General features: G+C 38.2%; 1 protein-coding gene across 4 annotated transcripts in view; it reads right to left on the bottom strand.

Moving 5' to 3' along the window:
• Positions 1-3,954: 3,954 nt before the first annotated feature.
• Positions 3,955-22,702, bottom strand: part of LOC103055245 (protein SSUH2 homolog) — a 36,503-nt gene continuing 17,755 nt past the window's right edge. For 3 of the 4 annotated variants that reach the window (XM_088134313.1, XM_088134315.1, XM_088134316.1), the window contains 7 exons: positions 22,549-22,673; positions 21,022-21,084; positions 18,970-19,052; positions 14,897-14,993; positions 13,465-13,566; positions 11,254-11,361; positions 3,956-9,029 (listed from right to left, as the gene is read on the bottom strand). In XM_088134313.1, coding sequence (XP_087990439.1) covers positions 8,892-9,029; positions 11,254-11,361; positions 13,465-13,566; positions 14,897-14,993; positions 18,970-19,052; positions 21,022-21,084; positions 22,549-22,673 — 716 coding nt within the window. In that variant the 3' untranslated portion in view covers positions 3,956-8,891. Of the gene's footprint in view, positions 9,030-11,253; positions 11,362-13,464; positions 13,567-14,896; positions 14,994-18,969; positions 19,053-21,021; positions 21,085-22,548; positions 22,674-22,702 lie in introns of all 4 variants that reach the window. The other variant, XM_088134314.1, reaches the window with a different exon arrangement.

The raw sequence follows: 22,702 nt of genomic DNA, 5'->3' as shown, positions 1-22,702 counted from the left end.
TAGTTGTGTGCTCAAACTGGAGGAAAGATTTCTTTCTCCTACAAGCAGACTGATCATTTTGATGACTGAATAGTACAGTGTTGTCCAAACTTGGCCACTTTAAGATGGGTGGACTTCAACTCCCAGAATTCCCCAGCCAGCATGGGGAGTTGAAGTCCACTCATCTTAAAGTGGCCAAGTTTGGACAACACTGGAATAGCAGGAAGGCCCATTTCAAAAGAAGCCTACCGTACTGGTTTTGACAGGTATTCCATCCTTAATTTTCTAATTGCTGAAAATATTTACAATTTTATTTGAAAATATGATCTTCAGGTTTAAAAAAATCAGAATGATACTTTTCAATGTCAGTCTGAATGTATCTAAAGGAAAATATTTGCCTTTCCAGAAGTCCTGTCTTAAGCAATGATTTTAAGAAAATATTAGACTACCGTGATGCTGAAAACAAAACAAAAGCCGTAAGCATAAAGAACAAAAAAGAAACATTGGTGTTGTCGAAAAAAAGTCCAACTGGCATTGGCTTGTACTTATTTGCATTCCCAACATATGGAAATCGGCTTGAAACAAAATAAATCTCCACTTTAAATTACAGCAATGCATTAACATTCAGAACATCAGAGTTCTTTTTTCTTCCCAAAACAAGGTTACCACTATTATTTTAATTCTATTTTTAATTATCTTACTTATGGCTTACTTAAGAAATCAAAATAATTTAAGTAGCAGTTCAGCATATAGTATTTACTGCAGGCAAGATTCTTGCTTGTAGAAAGCTTTACAACGTTAGGAAGTTGTGATATTGATATAAAACATATAAGCTTAAAAACCTGTTGCTTTCTGCTTTACTTCTATGTAATGCTGAAATTTGTAATAGCTCTGGCATTCTTAAACAGGCTTTTGACTATCTAAAGAATATTGAATAAATCAAAGATGAGTAAGTGATTTCATACTACATTAATTCCAGTGTATAGCGGTTCCATCTAATTTCAGTCATGTTTACTCATTTACTCATCGTTCTGCTTTCTGCTGTTTCTAATGGACCACGATTTTCTTTCAAATGTCCAAATGAAGATAGATCTTTTGAAGTGAACCCTGGTTTGGGGGGAAGCCAGTGTCTGTTCATTCATATATGTGAAGGCATTTTTCCTGAAAACACTAGTGCTGATTTCACAAAGGTCTACTTTGAAGCCACTTGAGCAACCAACAAGGGGGATGCTTACCTGGACTGTAAGGCATGTAATGACTTCACAGGACTCCAGAGTTGTAAAGGTGAAATGGGTTATTTAGGCATTGACTCCGCCCCTTCTTTGGTGCAGAGATTCAGAGTAAACCATTGGTTGTCCACCTTTTGCTTGAACATATTCAGTGAAGAAAAGCTCATTACTTCTCTAGATCAGTGTTTCTCAACCTTGGCAACTTTAAGATGTGTGGACTTCAACACCCAGAAATCCCCAGCTAGACATACTGGCTGGGGAATCCTGGGATTTGAAGTCCATGCACCTTAAAGTTGCCATGGTTGAGAAACACTGTCTTAGAGGCTTATGCTATAGCTTAAAAACATCAATAAACATTATATACATTCTGAGTTAATTACAAATCAGCTGTCTTTGCCCCATTCCAATATGATCAATGCAACAAAATTGTAACACTGTTTGCAGGCATTACTTGGTATATTATACAATTGATTGTTTGCATGTTAAATAGTGAGTTAGCAAACAATTACTCAGATAATGACACGCAGGCAACATTTTCTGCTGGCAAGACTACTTAGCAAGAACAAGACTATAATCGTACTGCTTGCTAACCCATAATTTACTGAATTAAACAAATTGGGGATTTGCACAATACACTGTACCATAAACTAACTGTAGGAGCTAGTGGCTTTATACAACACAAACTAGCCAAAGCGTACCTTGTTTTGCAAAAGTCTCCTGATATTGTGGAAAACTCAGTATATTTTGCTAGATCTGAACTGATCACTATAAGTGCAGTTCCAGATGAATAAGTAAATGAAAAAAGAGGATTTCTTATAAACGAAGTCAAAATAGTTTACTTCATACTTAACTAAAACTAAGGGATATTTTTAATGTTACAGTTGAAAAAAATGTTCATAAAAATTACATAGATTTAACTGCAAATTAGTTATCTTGGCCTGTGGTCAACAAAATAAATTTATTTTCTCTGGAGTCCTTGGTGCTCTCTGAGCTTGGTTGTTTGCTTGCAGATGTTTCATTACCCAACTAGGTAACATCATTATTTTCTTCAGTTTCTTATTTGTTATATTTTACAGGAGTCGTTTTGCACAGTAAATAATGAATTAGTAATCAATTCCTTAGAAAGCCAGACACAAAGTTAGAGTACTTGTTAAGCCAAAGTCTGTTTGTCAAATGGAATAAATATTTATATGCTTTCAAAAAAGATTAGCAGCTTTCATAATTCCTATGAACATGGAGGGGACAGGGGGACAATAACTGAAACTTAAAATGAAGTCATATTGGTTGAAATGGTTCATAAATCATATGATAGAACAACACTCTTTACAGTAATTCTCCATATAGTCCCTACTTTCATTCCGGTAAATGTAACAGGAATATAATTTTTGATGCCATTTATATTCCTCCTTTAAGATCAGTGGCACCATGCTGGATGAAGTAACTGACCTGCTTACCTGTGGGTATTTTCTCTCCAAGGTCTAATCAGGGTGTGTACATATACACTGCATGTGTCTGTGTGCTTGTGCTTGTGCTCCCCCCAGGTACTACAGATGCATGTATATATGCATTTTTTCAAGGACTAATTATAGTATGCACATACGTATTGTCTGTGTGCGTGCGTACATGTATATTTGTGAGCCTTTGAGTATCTAATTATGCTGATGATACTCAATTATATCTTTCTTCTCCTGGCAAATTAAGTGATGCTGTGGATGTCCTGGCCCAGAGCCTGGAGGCTGTGGGGGTCTGAATGGGGAACAACAGGCTTCAACTGAACCCCGGCAGGATTGAATGGCTTTAGGTTTTAGGGCCTTCTGCATCTGGGACATTACCATCTTTGGTACTGGATGGGGTGGCACTGCCCCAGACAGACCCAGTTCGCAATCTGAGGGTCAACTCACGACCCCTGCTCAAGGAATAGGTGGCAGTCATGGTCAGGAGCTTAGCGCAACTTCATGTTGTGCGCCAGTTGCATTCATTCCTGGATTGTTAGGCTCTGCTCACAGTTACTCATGCCCTAGTCATCACCCACATAGACTATTGTAATGCGCTCTACATGGGGCTTCCCCTGAAGACTACCCCATTTCACCCAATTGAAGGTTACAAACAGACAGACACAAGAGTTTTAGTAATATATAGATTTATACAAGAAACACCCCAACTCTGACTGCCAATGTCTCTCTAGGGAAAAGGCTCCTTATTCGATCTTTTCCTGGGTGACCAGATGAATTCTCTGTCCATTATCTTTTCTCTGACTTGGAGAATTTGCTTGCAATTCACAGCCTCTTTGATTATCTTAGCTGGCAGACTATGGGACAGTATCATAAATTGTGAATGTCAGTTGGCTTATCCTTTTTTAGCCTTTTTATGTTCTCTCTCTAGCTGTGCAAACTGTTGTATTTTGCATTTTGTTATTCGTTATTATATTGTATAGTATCTGTCCCACTGATCAGGGGTGCTAATAAGGAATTGAACTTATTACTGTATTCCCATGTTGCAGAGAGGAATTTGGGCCTGCCCAGGACACAGCGCAGCCACATCCAGGCATGGTTACTCAAAAAATTGTTCCTTAGGCCCCCGCAGGGATGTATTGACCGCAGTCTGACAGAGGTCACAGATCAGGGAATTCCTCATTTCATAATCATATAATTAGCCCAAAGAAACAGATCTGCACATGAAAAAAATTAAAATGTACTTTAAAAAACCCTCCACCCCAAAAATGACTCCCCACACTTATCATGGCAATTATAAACAATTCCCTAATCTCTTCACCTCCTCTTAGTTAAGAAATATAAAATTCTTCATTTCTTTTCCACAAGCATATTTATTTAAAAAAAAAAAGTTTCAAAATCTTGATATTCCAAGTCCAAAACTCCCAACATTTTCTGAGCTCTTAAAACTTTCTATAACCAAAACCTTGTCTTACTTTTTGCTTTAAATACAGTTTTTGTATTTAAAACTGACTGATGCAAGTTATTGTTTTATCATTTCTGGATTTCTGCAAAATTAGGGACTTGCCAAGACAGGAAATAAGACTTACTACAAACACTGACATATTATTTCTACAATAATTTCTGCTAAACAAACTCAGGGCACTTTCTTGTCAACTGTCAGGATCAGAAAAGTCATAAGGCTGAAAAGTTTTGCAAAAGAAAGCATGATGAGATTGCAACATTTTTAGCTGGAAACATGCAAGGGTACAACAATGACTGGCCAAGGCAATGTGGGAGCTGAGGCCTGGTAAAGATAAAGCCTCTCTATAGTCAAGCTCAACTTTTGGTGACTTCGTATCACAGACTCCCCCCCCCCCCCAATTAGGTATGGATAACTGATGGCCCTTCAGATGCAGCTGAACCTTATCTCCTAGGAGGCCCAGCCAAAATGGTAAACTGGCAGATATGCTGGGAAACGTAGTTCAGCAAGCGTCCCCCTCCCACTCCTCCACCAATCTTTCCTTTTTTTTTTTCAAATAATTTTATTAACAGTTTCAAATAAAACAATTAAAAATACAGACTAAAAGAAAAAGAAATGAAAAAAATTAAAATGTACTTTAAAAAACCCTCCACCCCAAAAATGACTCCCCACACTCATCATGGCAATTATAAACAATTCCCTAATCTCTTCACCTCCTCTTAGTTAAGAAATATAAAATTCTTCATCCCATAACCCATTTCTTAACAATAGGCAAATCAAATAAGTAAAGTCTTCTTCAATCCAGTTACCAGCAAAAGATCCAAACAAAGCTCTAAGATTTTAACATTAATTAACATGTATAAAACTTAATATTCCACATCTCATCTCTTAACTATAACAAAATCCCATTTAAAAGTCATAAAATGGTCCCAATATCCTAATATAAACAAAATAAAATAAAAAAACCCAAGTTTAACCATGACAAAAACAGACAATTTCTTCTTTACGAAAGACAAGCCCCAATATGCTTCAAATAACAACTTATCCCATTCAAATATACATTGCATATCTCCACTTTATAAGCACATCTATATTTCACAAATATAAAATAATCCCAGTATCCTAATATAGACAAAAAACTGAAGTTTAACATAAGAGAAATAATTTCTCCTTTAAAAAAACAAATTCTCCAAACTTCCTTACTTTGAATAAAGAGAAACAATTAAATGTAAAGCCAATTTAAGTACTATAAAATTAGGATTACATAAAAGAACTATAGAGTAAATAAGCTTTTACATCATATTCAATATAGACAAATCCAGTACACCATATTTTCTAATTAAGATATCAATAAATCTAAAAAGAACCACCCAGAATAACAACATATCCCATTTTATTCCTGATCAAATAAACCAACTTTGTAGTCTTTTTTTCTTCTATACAGGGTAGTCTCTCTGTAATCCATTCATTGATCCTTGTTACAAATTTCATTAGCATGTTGAACAGTCTCTTTTGTAAATCCAACAAAGGGAAATTATTCCAATTGTTCTCTGAGATTACCATTTTTATTTCTTTCTTTATTTTTAGAACCTCATCCAGTTTTCTGTCTGTGTCTGGTAACAGTTTCTTATTCAAAGTCTATATTTTCCTCAAGTAAATTTTGCTGCATATCTCATTCTTTAACATCTCCATTTGGGAGCGAGCTTTCTCAAGAAGACACAACATAGCTGACATTTCATGACACAGGTCTCTACGCAGTTCTTCAAAGATGTCTCTAAATGCCATTATAAATTGCTTGTCTTATAACTCCAATCTCATATAAATTTTTTTCTTTTCCACAAGCATATTTATTTTTAAAAAAAAGTTTCAAAATCTTGATATTCCAAGTCCAAAACTCCCAACATTTTCTGAGCCCTTAAAACTTTCTATAATCAAAACCTTGTCTTACTTTTTGCTGTTTATTGTAAGTTCTTAAACATTATAAAAGTAGATCTTCATATTCTTATATTGAGGATTGAAAGCACTCACCCGGTGGTTCCAGCCTTGTCATTCTGAACATGTCTAACTTTTTAAAATCCATTAATAAGCAATTTCCAAAAATAGTAAGGGAAGTGTACAAACTTAGTGTCCTTTGAAAGGCTATGTTTGCAGCTGGAGCAAATATGGCAAATTCTCCTGTCTCCCAGCCTAAGACAGCCTTTTTTGGCTTTGGGGCATTCTTGGTAGTTATATATAGTCTTAGATGTAGGTACCATTTCATAAGCATAATTTTGAAGCAATAGGTATGGAAGAAGAGATTGTTCATTAATTTCCTTTGTAAATCCAAACAACAAATGGATCCTACAGGTTGTTCCCATGTCCAAGAACACCTCTGCAGCCTTTTCTAAAGGGCTGCACTTCCCTTAAAACTCAGATTAACTGTTTATATTGTGGCAGATTGCATGGTTAGGAAGCTGCAGCCTAGCTTTTGAAAGTGTTGAAGTCAGGGTATTCCTGAAATGCTCAGCTTTTTCACAGTCTAGTCTACCAGGACCTAATTTTTAAAAAAATATATATGTGCTGATTTTCCTGTGCTGATTTTTGATCACTGCTGCCACTAATAATGAGCTCAGGTCAAGCTGGGCCACAGTCTGTACACCCTTACCTGGAATATGGTGAGACAGTCTTTGAAGGGAGATCATGTAATGGTCAACTTCACACTGCAACGTACCTTTCAAAGTATCTGACCAGGATCAAGTGATTAAACTGCCCTTAGTTAGAATTTAAGCACTGATATTAGTTCTGAGAAAACTGCAAGAATAATAGATTTGAATGTCACATGTAATACCTTGAAATTGAAGGATCTGGTCACCTCTAGATAACCTTGAAAGTATGGCCCTATCCAACTGTTATATTAAAGATATTGTATCTTGGCAATTTTATTTCTTTTGCCAAGAGCAAATTGTTTGCTTCCAGAAAAAACTGTGTAGTTTTGTGGGATTTCAGAATGAGAATAAACCTCTGGTGGCAACACAATTAAAGTACATAGTTTTAAAGTAAATTAAAATATGCCTATTTATAAAATAGGATAGAAGGTTTGCAACCAATAAAGCAAGGTCATGTAGAGGCAACTGTTTGCTGAAGTTTTATCAATGCAGGAGCCACCAAGCAGGGAAATGACAAGGCTGGCTTTGATGCTCTCTTCAGAAGCAACAACTTGAGTTTTTGAGAAATAACCTAGGAAGCTTTGGGCATGTCTATCACTGTTTTAAGCAAGATTTCTATTGAGTCTGCTAATTTTTATCTTTTTGCTTCAAGAAAAATCTTAATGTTCACTCTCCAACCTCCTGATAGCTAAAGCCCCGCTTACTATTCATCCTAACTGCATCTGCCTTTTCAAAGGAAGTTTTTCTCCAAGTACAATCAAGGGAAAATTTCACTGCACACCTGTGAGAGTAGCATATTCTAGGCTTCCCATCAAGGGGGCACCCCCAAGAAATCCTCTCACATGAGAACTAAATTGGTGTGAGATCTTTTCTAAGCCTAACTGCAGCATCCAAAACAATTTATAAATCGAAGCAGTGCTTAAGTCTAACGGATGCACTGGAAGCAAATTTGCAGGTGAGTAGATGCACGCTAGATTCAGATTCATTCACCCCTGGAATTCAGTTCCTAGAATGCAGCTTGGAAGAATGGGAAAAGGTTCCCCATTACTGACCCAGTTTGCTTTCTTCTCACAGTAAGATCTTCCCTTCTTGTAGTATATATAACAGAAAGTTCATTGGGACTGAAGTAAGTCCCGCTAAGGCCCACTTAGCTTCCTCCAAAGGACTCTTCGAAGTAGGAAGAAGCCAGGGGCCGTAACGCTTTCAAAGTATCTGGAGCAACAATAGTACATTCGATTACAGAGCCAAATCCTGCAATATTTTACCCTTCAATTGCTATTTCTGTCAATATCCATTTCTATTTTATTTCACTAACACCATTTTTCTTTTCTTTTAGATAATCCATTTTGCTACTATACTTTTTGGGATAGGGCCATTCATCCACCATTTGAAAAAATTATATAGCTTTATAAAATCTTTATGAAATTATACAAGAAAATTTAAAACCTCATACCAGTATATCAGAGTGTTCATTTTTTTTTTACTGCAATATGTTTAGAATCACTACACTTTATTAGTTCCAATTTCAGGCCAGAAAGATTATAATACATAGTTATTAGGATATTTTTTTTTCTATTGGTAATCATGAAAGTAGGAATAAAGCCAATTAATATTACTCACATAGACTCCTATCAATGACATGTTAGAATAGTAATAAATTGAAGTGTTAACCAAGAACAAAATAGTTTAAAAGTTTCAGCCTCTACAAAGTCTCAGATGTAATAGGCAAAGTTTATGTCATTTTAGATAGTCCATTTTCTGATTTGTATTGAAAAAGTAGGTTAAAAAAAGAGAGGGTTAGGATTAACCCTACCAAAAGTTATTGATAGAAAAATCCAAAATTTGGATTATTCCTTGAGACAAACTATGAACACTTGTTATAACTAATATACCAACACAAGTATGTTTAACATTCAAGAGGAACAATAAACTATCAGTCGTACAAAAATTATGCGAAGTGTTTCAGTCCTTGAGATAATCCTCTTTGTCTTCTTTAAAGGCTAACAACTATTTATAATTCATCTGAGATATGTGAATTGAAAAAGAAAGAAATGAAAAAGCAGAAGAGTAGACGTAATGCAGGAATGATCAGGGTTTCTTTGTCAATGGTTGGAAGACCCATATATCATACAATAGTACAACACTTTTTAGGGTAATTTTTCGCATATACCTTGTGCTCATTCCCATAAACATAATAGGAATAGGATTTCTCATGCCATTCATATTCCACTTTGGTAAGAAATAACAGCTCTATTGTTTGTTTCTGCAAAAAAGACAAAAGACACAATTTTAATACTTAAAACAGCACACTCTTTAAGAAACAGATTGATTATAGTTTCACAACTACTATTTAGGGATGATCAACTTCCACAAACACAACTGGTATTAATCCCTTGGGGGGGAGGTCTCTTCCCCTTCCCATCCTTTGTTCTCATTCTGAGCACCCTTTTTTTTTATTTTTATCAGAAGACTACCAGGGAAGGAGCTACACTATATGATCCTCAACTGGCTCACAGAGAATTTTTGAAACCAAGCTGAGGAGTGTTCAAAAGTTAAGAGAGGGCTGAAGGGAGGAGGTCCGGGTTAAAGTCCCCATATAACTGTTGAGCTTCCTGGATTATTTTGGGCCAGACATTCATTCTCAACCCAACCTACTCTAAGGCAGGCTGTGTGCATAAAATGAGAGGAGATTCTCCCACCATTACCACAAGCACACCACTTTAGAGAAAAGGTGGAATAAAAATACATTCATACATAATGATACTCTGCAACCAAACCAACAATGGCCTGCTCCTATTTATTTGTTTTCTTAATCTTTCTGGCTTCTTTGAGCATTTGTTTATAATTTCAACGTCTAAGGCCGTCCCCGTATGCTGTGTATAACTAGAGTACATATTCCCCTGCATCCATCCATTGATTTATTTGATTTATATCCCACCTTTTGGGGGGGGGGGGTACAGCTCAAGGCAATATACATAGTGCTCCCCTCCCCCCCATCATATTTGCCCTGTCACTTAGGAAATTACCAGTGTTGGAAATAATTCCACAATATACTTGCTATCAGTGCCTGTAAAATATATCATTATTTTATGTCCTAGCTCTCTGGATCACTCCTCCCTCTGAAATGTGTGACGCACTTCCTAGTATGTCCTTTAGGTGCCTAGAAAGAACTTTTCTTGTAATCTAAGCCCCTTCAGTGTGAATGTTGTGAATATGCTAAGTTTGGTTTTGTTTTCTTTCCCCCTCAAACTTTGTAAGGAATATGTTTTATATTTTTAAGATTTATTAAACTGTAAATTGCTTTGCGATGTGACTACGTGGGAAGAAGTACAAAAGCTGATTAAAAAGGAAGGAAGATTGTCCCGGCGCTGAATCTTCCTTTTGACAGATACATTAATAAAAGCATAGAACAAGAAACTGGTAGATGCATTCTTTTGCCTACACAGGAAGAGTAACATCACAATACATGGCTCAGTTGCAGTAGAAACAGTGATCCTAGATTTATAACTCCAGTAAATAAGCATTTTTGACAATATATTAAAGTTGCAATGTGATCACAAAGTTGTACCCCTAGACTCTTGTCAATTTTGTTTTGGTGGTGGAAATGGCAGGGCCCTTCTCCCAGTTCAGCTCCTCTGCCCACACTCATAGATGTTTTATCTTTAAAAAGGACAGGCAGAAGCTTCACAATCTTACATCCATCTCTATCCCTAATCGATATGACTCTCACATGAAGCAGAAAAGGACACTGGGACACAAGAACATTGATATAACTATTAACGTTTAATATTTTAAATTTTGTTTTTAGCTGTTTGTATGCTACTTCAGAACTGTGAATCTCCCACATACTCCTGGTGTTTGGGCAGGAAGCTTTCCCATTTAACCACATTTAGAAGTGTTTCGATCTTGGTGACTCTGATTTAGACAAATATTTCTGTGCCAACTATCAAGCTTTGACTTTTTCTGATGACAGCTCTCCCCCCCCCACTACCCACTCTTGGATGCTCAGCCTTAAATAGGTGCTATGTAAGTCTTCAATTACAGGAACCAGAGGATTCCCTAACAGCATAGGTCTTAAATTTTAGGGATCTGAGGCCATATCAGTCCTTTGGATAATAGGCCAGAAACTGCATTTCAAAAGATGGACAGATACATTTCAATACCTAATTGAATTCAATACATTAATTCAATACAGCTAGTAGTTTTTTAGTTCCATTTCCTTAAGTAATAATCTGCATGCAGATTTTAGAGGGGACCTGAGAACCACACATTTGGGGGACATGTGTACATGACTTGCCCAGAGACACAAAGGAACAAATGAATAACAAACATGGAATAATTTTATTATGGCCTTTTGTGAGAAGGAACTCCATGCATAGAGACATTTCCTTTTGCTATCAGAAAGGACTATAAATCAGTTAATCCACAGCACTGTGGTAGACCAGCACCTTTATGAAGAGCACTCTGCCAGTGTCAATAGTTCTCACCTGTCTCAGTATCCGTGCACTGGATCCAAACTGAGCTCGATGTTGTTCGATGGCACGTCGGGAAATTTGATTGATGGCACTGTTAGGGAAGTTTATCACTGGAAAAACCTAGGGAAACAACATTTTTAGGAGATACAGAACTCTAGAACAATAAAAAGAATAGATGGGTAATACTTTCATTACCCTACACCAGTGTTGTCCAAACTTGGCCACTTTAAGATGAGTGGACTTCAACTCCCAGAATTCCCCAGCCAGCCATGGGGATTCCCCAGCCAGCCAACCAACCAGGAATTCTGGGAGTTGAAGTCCACTCATCTTAAAGTGGCCAAGTTTGGACAACACTGCCCTACACTAACACAAACCATAACTGATTGCTGGAAATGGAGTTAGATACAGCCCAGAAAGAGTTTCTGTAGCCAGGCAAGTACTATAGCCAGGCAAGTACAACAAAAAAAATTAGTCCACACTCTCTTTTATTCCAAAACTTTGGACTATTGCAATGCACTCTATACAGGGCTGCCCTTGAAGGCAACTTGGAAGCTACCGCTAGTCCAGAATACAGCAGTGCAAGTAGCTATAGGCGCACCTCAGTACACCCACGTAACACCACAACTGTGTGAGCTGCACTGGTTGCCAGTACATTTCCAGGTGCAACTCAAGATGCTGGTGGTCATCCATAATGTCCTACATAGCCTAGAGCCTGGATATTTCTGGAACTGCAATTATTTCTGCCTATCATACAAGATCCAACAGGGCTGGCATGCTCCAGATCCTAGCAATTAAACAGGATCATCTGATAGGACCCAGAAGGCATGCCTTCTCTGTTGCAGGACCTGCCCTGAGGAAATATCCCTCTCTGAGAGTTGCCTGGCCTTGACACTGCCAGCCTTTAAGAAAGCTTCTGTGATGGAATGAATCTATGAAGGGGGAGGTGGTATGATGGAGTGCAATAGAGAATCAGGTTCTCAGGAAGGAGGGAGCGCATTCCAGGAGGGGAGCAGGGTGGGTGGAGAGACGAGAGGCAGCCCAGCCCAGAGCAGGAGCACGGGAAGAGGAAGAGACTTAGGATAGCCACTCCCTAGAATCTCCCAGGGTATATCCACTAGGTTAGAGTAGTACAGTTTTAGTCTGGCAAGATTCTGTCTATATGGTATAAGCAATAAAGAACTGAACTTGGTTGGATTGTTTCCCTGTTGTTCTTGGGCTGAGCCCAACAGCCTCAAAGACCTGGTTCTTGCCCCAGGCACTGGGCTAGGTGATCATAGGAACCCACTGTAAGTATAAATTATTTGAGAATCATGTTTTGTGCCATACATGGCATGTATTTTATTTTTCTACTGTTGCTTTTGTGCTATGATGTTTTTAACATTGTTAGCTCCCCAGAGTTGCTAGGCCACCATATAAATTAAACAAACAAATTAAGTAACGAAGAAAGTAAGCAGAGACAGGAGGAAAATACATCCCTGTGAGTATATGGATGAATGCTTAATTAAATAAAACAATAAATAAAACAAAAAAAATGAAAAGTGGGATGCAGGTGCCTCTGGCTTGGTATTTTTCAAATGCACTGAATAGCACTGACAGAATTTACAGTGCACAAGAGGACTTCTGCAACGCACAGCCTCAGTACCACTAGAGAAGGATGTTCTAAATAAACAGCGGCTGGAACCAGATAAACCACATTTGTGAAGATATATAGGTTCACTGGTGAATGGAAGAGGGTATATTTGCCAGAATTTATTTATTTATTTATTCGTTCATTCAATTTATATGACTGCCCGTCTCAACAAGTGACTCTGGGCAGCAAACAAAATAAAATAAAGTTAAACAAAAATTACAAACATTGCAAAAATTAAAATACACAGCAGCCAAGAAACATCATAACCCAAATCACCAATATAACCAAGAAACAGGCCCTTCACACACTCAGGGCCCCAGGCCTGGGCACAGAACCAGGTCTTTAGGGCCTGACTAAAAGTCCATCAGAGTTGGGGCCATCCTGATCTCTGGAGGGAGAATGTTCCATAAGGTGGGCACTACGACAGAAAAGGCAAATATTTCATATTGTGCAGTTTTTAATGGTTATATGTTGCCCTGAGTGTTTGTGTAACATGGACACACATATATTCATTCATGCATAAATAAATGCATTCTAATCGCTTCTTTTCAGTCCTGCTAAGCACTGTGCTTCTGCCAGAAGTATTTAATTACCATATATTGCTCATCAAGCAACAGGTTCTCCCCTTTAACTGCTTTGAAGAGTTCAGTAGGAAACCCACTTCTTTCATCCACCACATGTTCAAAAATGTTATTCTTCCTGTGAAGGCAAACAACAAAAATTACAAAGAACCTCTGGTGCATGTTCTATTTTCATAGTAAATCAGATTCAGAAAAGCTCTATGTTGGGCGGTATAAGGTCAAATTACTTGCTGAAGCCTGTAATAAAGTTCAACAATGAGGCAGCCACGTGATTATGCTGTATTATGTCAAAAAGAGATAAAATGAAGTTAAAACCCCACCATTGTTTCTAAAATGATGGTTAATGGTGGCTCTGAAATAGAGGCCGATGCAATCATCTGGTCTTACATTGTGAAGTCCTTGGGGTTCTCTGAGCTTGGTTGTTTTCTTGCAAACATTTTGTTACCCAACTAGGTAACATCTTCAGTGCTAGAATGGAGTGGGGTTTGCTCTCTGTTTATATACAGTGGCTTGCCAAGTTAAGCAACAAGAGACTGCAAGCCCAGTTTTCAAGATTAAGCCATTATAACTCTTTTTGACATGAGTTGGGGGTCTTCCATCAAACATTTCTTACAAGCTCCAAGTTTGGAAAGTTCCAAGTGGTCACACTGAATTTCTTCCTTAAAGGAATCGCAGTTTAAACTATAGGAGTGCGCATCAGTAGCCAAAATAACTTCATACATGAAAAACAAGCCTGAAATTTTAATCTAACCTAGAAACTGTTTATGGAATATAATTCTGTACACAGCTTACTGCCACATCCAAGGTTTGGGTTCTCTTAAAGTAAGGGTTCTAACCTCTAACTATGATTATTTTTGATATATAGATCTCTCAGTTAATCTAAATTTTGATTTTAGTAATAGTTCAATACAGTGTAGCAGTTTTGAAAGTGATAAAACCTTCATCTGTTGTGAAACAATCTTTATATTTGTTTTTATCCCAGTTGATATACAAGAAAAAAAGTGACATATTTCTTCCAGTGGAATGGTTTCTCCTCTCTTTTAATTTTACTTTACATTCCTCTACAAACATTTCTAAATCATATCTGTAATTTGTAATTCCTATGTATTTTTCTTTTCTTTATGAAATATAAATAAATAACCCACCAACCAACCCAATGGACTCTGCATGAAAGTGGCTTGTAAATTGGATGTCTCTGAAAATGAATCAAAAAGTTATCTCAGGACAGGCCTATCAAGGACTACCAGATTTGATGTCTCTATGTTGATGTCTCTACTTCAGGATTGGGATCACTGTGGCTCCAAACCCGAGTTACAGGAGGGAAATAGCAGGAGATTGTTATGCCTCTGTCTCCTGCTTGGAAGCACCCACAGGCATCTGTGGGGCACTGAGAGAAACAAAGCCTGGAATGAGAAAGGCTATTCTTTACATAGGCTGCTAGAACTTGCCATTGAATTTGCAGTTCAATATACGTCAGCAACTGTCCTGTTCCTTCACACTCTGAACAAGTAGTTGTCCCCATGCCAGAACAAGCATTGCACCTGTAAAGGAAATGGGAGACAAGACATTGAGTGGAATGGAAATAACAGCATGATACCAGCAACGGTTAGTATAGAGAAATCTAACAAGAATAAATCTGTGAGTTCTTAACACCTTGGCTTAAAACTCACCATTTTGCAACATCTCTTTGAAGAAACTTCAGCTTATTTCTTCTGATGTAGTTTCATTCCATCCTCTTCTATAGTAATTTATTTAATTAGGCCAATAGAGGAAATTAATTCGTCTTTCTGTCTTTCCCTGCCAATTTCAGATAGTTTTTCTAATTTCTAGATTCTAAGAGGAGCCACTGAACCAAAAAGGCTGCTTTCAGGTGATACTGCTTTTAAAAAAAAGACAGAAAGAACCCTATACAGAATTGTTGTGAGGAACACAAATGGTTTTGCATTTAAATTTCCAAAAACTATGCCACAAATAGTAGGAAAAGGATGTGCCTGTTCAATTGCAGGATGTTTTCCTCAAGATATTGCTCTCAGATGGCATACAATTGAAATTCTACATGGAAACAAGTCAAAATGACTCAATAACTGGCACCATCCTAAAAGCTGAGTAAACCTTTTTAGCAGCATTTGCAAAAGCAGTTTAAAATACCCAGGATACTTTGAGTTTGGAATTCTGCAGCCTGCCAAAGGCTAACACTGCAGGATGGTTGGTGAACAGTTCCATACGAATTTTCTCCGTGTCAAGACATTCACCACACTTCTGAAGTCATTTTCCTAATAAGGAAGACAATCCCTGGGCAGATTAAGTTGCTGACATGCACATGTGGAAAGTGCAGAATGGGACAAAGGGACATTATTTATTTTATTTATCACTATATTTATTTCCCATCGTTCCTCTGGGCCCTTCTGTTGTCTTGCCAAGAAAACTATACGGATGTGTCCATGAAGTCACTGGAGTCAAGCTTGCTGAAAGACTATTTATTATTACTGACTTTCCTCTGGGAACTCAAGAGTAGCTTGTGTGTGTGTCACCTAATTTTATCCTCACAACAAGCTAAGAGAGAGTAGCCCAAAGTCATCCAGAGAGCTGTGAGTGCAGACTTCAGCCTGGATCTCTTAGTTGCAGCCTGGTAACTAAACCATCATGCCACATTAGTGACTCTGTATCAATTTCTTGGTCAATGCCCTGAATCCTGGGAAGAGAAACCAGTCCTTGTGCATGATGTTTCCTGATTATTTTCTTCCCTTCAAAGTACATTTTCAGCATTGAGCCAGTTTTTGATGCTAAGCACCTACTAACATTAATATGGGATGGTGGTTTGTATTAATTTCCTGCACTATTTAATGTTTCGTATTGTTTCTTGTTTTTAATATTTTATATAACTTTGTGATCTCCCTTGGGATCTCTGATGATCTGGGTGAATCAAAAATGCAATCATAATAAAAGTAATACATTTCTTCATCTCCCATCCTAGCAACAAACTTGTTACAATTAATCCCAGAAGCTATGGAATAAAATGAATTACAGTACAATTTTATTTATGAATCAAGGAGCCTAGAAGACTTTGGATAATCAATTCCCCAAGTGAATAATAGACAAGAAAGAAGATGCATGTAATAAGATACTAAAAAAAAAGTCTATGTGCTGTCTCCAAAATACAGGAAAAATAAACAGAATTGGCAAAAGAAGACCCTTAAATGTCTAAGGTACAATTTTTACAAGTATCTAGGTTCTTCTTTACTTCTTCTGTTTTCCAATGGCTTAGATATTAAAACTAATAGCAATTTCTTCCTCTATGGGTAGAACTGTCTGAATTCAAGAATACAGCTCCTTTTTCGTTCAGTTTTTCTGTTGGGTAATGGCACCATCTGCTGGATCTGGTGGCATATTAGAGTAAGACTTTTTCTTTTAGTTAGCAACAAAAAAAATATTGAGTCTATTTCAGACAGATGGTAATCTGACTGCTATTACTCTTACCAGCCTAGGGATCAGCAGCTTCTGGGGGGCAGGTGATACTGTATATCAGCATAGGCATCAAACAGTAATAATGGGGGGGGGGATTAAAACAAATTGAATAATTAAATTTGGCCAAAATCTCATGCATTTCATCAAAGAACTAAGAAATTGTGCAACATTAGGCTATTTCTTATAATCTTACTGATTAAAAAAAAATAAATGGAGATCAGTGGACACTAAGTGAATCATTGATACCACAGCACACATTGGTATTCTGTTAATGATCCAATACACTACATAAAAATCCTTTCTCTCTCTCACACACACACACACATATTGTGGCATACCCCAGAATTTGAGAGGTCTCTGACTAAGGGTCGATGTTTTATTTCTTTCTTTCATGCATTTCCCTATACATTGCACAAATATATTTTTGCACCAGTTGGGTTCTACATTGGAAAAAATACAGGAATTGCATAAGATTCCAGAATGTTTTGTTATTTATTTGTTGTCTTGATACATTGCCCTGTTCAGTAAGACTCCAGGTGGCTGGAATGTTCCAGGGAGTTTCCTGGATCGTTTGCCTTCAAACGGTGGTCCAGATGCTGTCCTCTCCCGTTATACCATGAGAAGGCGGGGGGCAAAAACTGTCCCACACTGAGGATCCCAACTCACCCACAAGCCTTCATACTGCACAAATCTACATGCAAAGGCTCCTGGCCATAGAAAACTGCACTATATTCATGAAGACCAGCTCTACGTTGACATCTCCAGGGCAACTTTACAGAACAAGAGGGGCTGCGCATCCTAGCTCACATGGTGACTTCCATATTTGTTTATCATGCCCAAACAGAACTGGAGAAGACACGCAATCCAAGCAAGGATCTCTTCTTGATTCATCTGAGATACATTCAATAGTCCATGCTGATGCAGCTTCTGAAAAGCAACTAAACATTTCTTTGAAATGCAGAACAGAACAAACCAGACTTATTTTTCTGTTTCTGGTTTCTCAGATAGCTGCATGTCAAAATGAGGACTGTTTTTCAAGCTACATTTCAATGAGCACAGGATTCTAGTTCTTTCAACAAAAATATTAGCGTTTCTATTGCACCTTCATATGTTGTTTCCCTAAAAAATGTTCTTACTTCTCTAAGGACATTCAAAATTATGCTTCCTCTTATTTTGCACCTAAAGACTTTTAGACAGTCTTAGTAAGTTCATATTAAAAATGAGATCTGAACCAGGGAGCTCCTTGTCTATGGATTCAAGTCCAAGTAATGATGTGACAGACAAATAACCACTTTTGTATGCACACTTACTCAGGAGACCCATGCAAAGACTCATAGGGACTCTTTGCTTTGATTGAGGCCCCTTCAATGCAGGTCTACAAAGCAAAGCAACCCTGCCTTCTAGGCAGTACCTTCCCAGGGTGGTCTGCACATGCACAGAAGACAGCTGTGCTGAAGCAAAGCAGCCAAGCAAACTGGCCCACCTCAGGGCTTTCAACTGGAGCCACCAAGGTAGAGAGTCTTACTTTTCAATGAGGCATCACTCCAAAGCACCACTGCAGTGATTGGGGATGAGGCAACTGTACAAAGTGAAGTAGCATGTTACCTCGCACAACTCTAATAGTCAGTATGTAAATTTTATGCCAATATTTGCACACATGTATGTGTAATGGGCCAAAGGAATAACCCTGAGGAACAAGAGGAAAAGTCACAACCAAGATAAAGGCCAGATAAAAGAAATCTGAGTCCAGGGCAGAAATGTTATTTGAAAAAGCATCTCAGACAGAACCTCCCTAGTTCTCATGAAGATGGAGGGAGGGAGGGAGGGAGGGAGGGAGGGAGGGAGGAGGCGTCTTCAGACTTGCAAGATTCTGCTACTGTAACCTTATAATAAAAGTAGAACTAGCTTAAAAGGCTGACTTCATGTAGGAGAATCCATCCCCAGATTATTTACAGTATATCACCTAGACTTACAGAACATAAATGAGCTTGATCATTTTCTCACATTCAAGCCTAGACTGCAAATACAAAGGAAGTACACCAACTCACGTACACGGTTGTTCCAACTCCAGCACACGTAGAGCATCTCTGACTGCCGACCTGGATTCCTGTTCCATTACATACCCAACATTGCTTCTGTTGACACATAACATTAAATAGAAAAGAACTAAATTAACTGGATTTCCACCAACAAAATTTTCATTAGTCAAAAGCAGATCTCTGTGCTCCTCTTTAAAAAAACAACATTCTATACAGAGTGGCTTTAAGACTATGTAGGATTGTGAATGTGCCTAGGAAGATGTCTCATTACGAAATTCCTTTCCTCTAAAAATTCTTCTTTCCATGTAAACTTCCATCAGTTTGTACAGTTCCTTTCCCAAGGGTTGATAGAATAGTAAACAAAATAACCCGAGCTGCTGGTATGAGGGGAGAGATGCCCAGCCATTAACGTCATTATTCTTTCTGTAAATAAATTCACACTGAAAACTGTGGACATAGTGTGCAGCCAGGTGCTATTTGCAACAGCGGCAACCATTGCTGAATATCCTCTATGACTAAGTGCATCACCACTTACAATGGAACCAGAAGCTCTGCATGGCAGCTTCTTGGCATGACACTGTAAGGACAATGATTGGTGATTTCCTCTAGCTAAAATACGAAGGTCACCAACTACAGAAAAAGCTGCTACCAATCCCCATAAAAACCGTATGCTGTGGTGGCCTTTGTAAGGTCCTTTGTAAATGTCCAGATTGACATTTTCCCAAAGGATTGTCAATCTATTAAACTAATGACCACTAGATGGCAAAAAAGTTAAGAGTCTTAACTGCAGAAGAATGGTCACCTGGATTTGTGCAGCTGAGATGAAGCTGCTGCTAAGCCTTCTTGTGGATGGAGTTCAAGAAAGGGGTTTGGTGTGGTGAGAAACATATCCAACTGTGGGGTGCTCCTGAGTACATCCACATAATTTATCCAAAATGGCCAGTTGACCAGTCAACCTATTATTGACTACTAGGTGGTTAAATAGAGGTCTTTAAGATTTTTTTATCCTGCCTTTATTATATTTAAAAATAACTCAAGGCAGTGTACCTAATACTCCTTCCTCCTTCTATTTTCCTCTCTTTGATGTCTCTTTGTTTTGGTTTTTTTTTGTTTTGTTCTGTCTCTCTTGGCTGCCATCCAGCAGTCATACAGATTTGTGCAACTAAGGTCCAGGTGCTGGATAAGTGTTCTTGAAGAGCTGGAGTCTGAGAAATACTTTCCTGATTCTTGTGTCAAATTACAGCAAATTACAGTTCTGGACATCCCAAAGGGAAGGAGAGGAAAAACGTGGCTCCATGTTGAAGCCATATCTGTACCAGGTTTCATTCTACAATAGAATGATCCTTTTAAAAAGAACATTGTGTGAGGGGCAAGGTGGTTCTCTGCCAGCTACAGAAGTATAAGAGCCCAGTCCTTTCAACTACATTTTCAACTACAGGCAAGTCAGTTTCAGAGCTGTGCAATCTCTAGGTCTACCAGTGGACCTGTTTAAGAAAGAAAAGGGAGTGCTGTGAAAGCTGAGTTTGCAATCTTCTTCACAACCAAACAGGGACAACAGGGACTGGACAGAAGGAGGAAGTTCCAAACTAGAACTCCTGGGCCAGTTGTAAGCAAGTAGATGTTTGCTCCAACCAGATCACCTCAAGCCTCTTCTGTGCACCATGGAATGTCCAGGTGGGAGAGCTTCTTTCATTTTCCTGTCGAAAACACTCCTCCATGCTTGAATATCTTGAATGGGCTTCAGTCTGCCTCCGCAGAAGATTACCAATGAAATGGAGACTCTGTTGTGAGGACATATCCTCAAAAAATGGTACGTTGGGCATCTTTGGTAAGCAGGTTGCATGAATGACCCATCAGATATCAGATAAGAACTCTTTCCGCTGGCAAGCTTTTCAACCATTATACTTTCATTAGTACTACTGCCAGCTTTTTATCATTTATATCAGCCCAATTTGCAAACTGCTCCAAAGACATCATCTTTTCCATTTTTTAAAACTTTTCTTCAAGGGAAAAAACCTGAAGAACTATACCAAGCAAGATATTTCTCTTACTTAGAAGTACATACCCTCGTGAGGCAATGGCACTGGTTGCAGGGACATCTGCCAATACTCCTACATATTGGACATCCCTTCAAATAAAAACAGTGTTAAAATGCAGTCGTTCACTTTTACTGTAAGTGACTCTACTTTGACAAGAAATACAAAACGATTCATCAGAGCCAGAAAGTGATTTTCCATTTCTCTTTCCTTATTTTCCCCAGGGTGTTTCCAACCTCTCCACCAACATTGCCTTATTCTCACACTGTAATGGCCTTTCTAAGGCTTCTAGAGGGGTTTCTCTTCTTTGTCGTCATATATTAATTTATCATAAATTTCTGCAGAACAGCCAACCACATCATTCTTATATTTTTTTGTTTTCATAGCCAATTATAGCCCTCACCTTATTAGCCCTAAAGAGCACCATCCCTCTCCACAGTTCCCTCTTGGAAATCCTTACCACAGCCCCCCCCCCAAAAAAAGTCAGAGGTGGAAATGGTTGCTTCAAAGCACTCTGAATTTATGATTTCTGTAACAGCAGCAACAGTATTATGTGCTTGGCAAAGTTCTGCACCAACAATAAAAGAAATGGTATACTATATTTAGTTGTTCATAATCATATTATAAATGTACATACAATCATTTACTTTTGTATATCTCATAACAATAATCCTCAGTTTCCAAAGGATCTTTAGGGTTTTTCTACTGTGCTGTTTTTCATTCTTCCTTGAATAGCAAGAGATTCCAAACATTAAGAAGAGTCCTATAAATAAACTACTACCCAGTAATATATGCAAGGCAATAGACTTGCTTTCCCAGAAAATCTCTCCAAAACCAGTCCCAGTTGGTTTCATTTGCTTAAATCATCAAGAGTCCACATCTCTACTCCCCATCCTATCAGAGTGAGTCTGCATCACAGTCTAACAGTGAGGACAAAACGAGGCACAGTTTGTACATTATGTTTACCTAAGCTTATATTTAAGCCTCAAACATGTCCATCTCTGCCTACTGGCATCTCCCATGAACAGCATGTTTAATACATCTCTCTGGTCATGGTTTGTTTAAAAGGCAGCATGTCTGAATGCAGAACGTGTGCAACATTTAATTATCTGCCTCTTCTCTAAGCTAGAAAGAAAACTGGGGCTGGTCATTTAGGAAAAATGGCTACTAAAGCACACTCAGCACTCCCCCTAAAAAACCCAGTCTCCACACAGGAAAGGTGGACAGGACTGCCTTGACACTAAGTAGCTAAGGTGCTCTGAATGCTTTCTTCAATCAGCCCCAAAGAAATCCCCATTAATGTTCCACTGTGGCAGAAATTTGAGCAAAAGTGCAAAGTCAGTGATCGCTGACCTTCTTTCAAGAAATAGCAAGAGCTCAGGAATTTAGGCTGCAATCATGTGCACATTACACCTCCCAAACCGAGCTCTGCCTAATGCAATGCAGTTTAAATTGTCCAAATAAATAAATAATGTAAAGCAAAGAAAGGGATTGTACTGAAGAGAGAGAGCAGGGTCTTGGAAACCAGAATTTTGTCACATTTTTGCTTTCTGTACCTTTACTGATGATGTGTGAGGCACTTTAACTCTTGCGATATTGTCTTTGAATATTTCAGGAACTTCTACTCTCAGTTCCCAGGGAGAAGGAGCTCCACCATACATAGCAGAATCTATAGGTTCTCCTGATAGAAGGCAAGGATGATCGGACAGT

This window comes from Python bivittatus, unplaced genomic scaffold, assembly GCF_059951505.1.
Source record: "Python bivittatus isolate LINGU-HERP-01145 unplaced genomic scaffold, Pbiv_v1 ctg000080_np1212, whole genome shotgun sequence".
Lineage (NCBI taxonomy): Eukaryota > Metazoa > Chordata > Lepidosauria > Squamata > Pythonidae > Python > Python bivittatus.
This window is presented reverse-complemented; position numbering and strand designations above follow the sequence as displayed.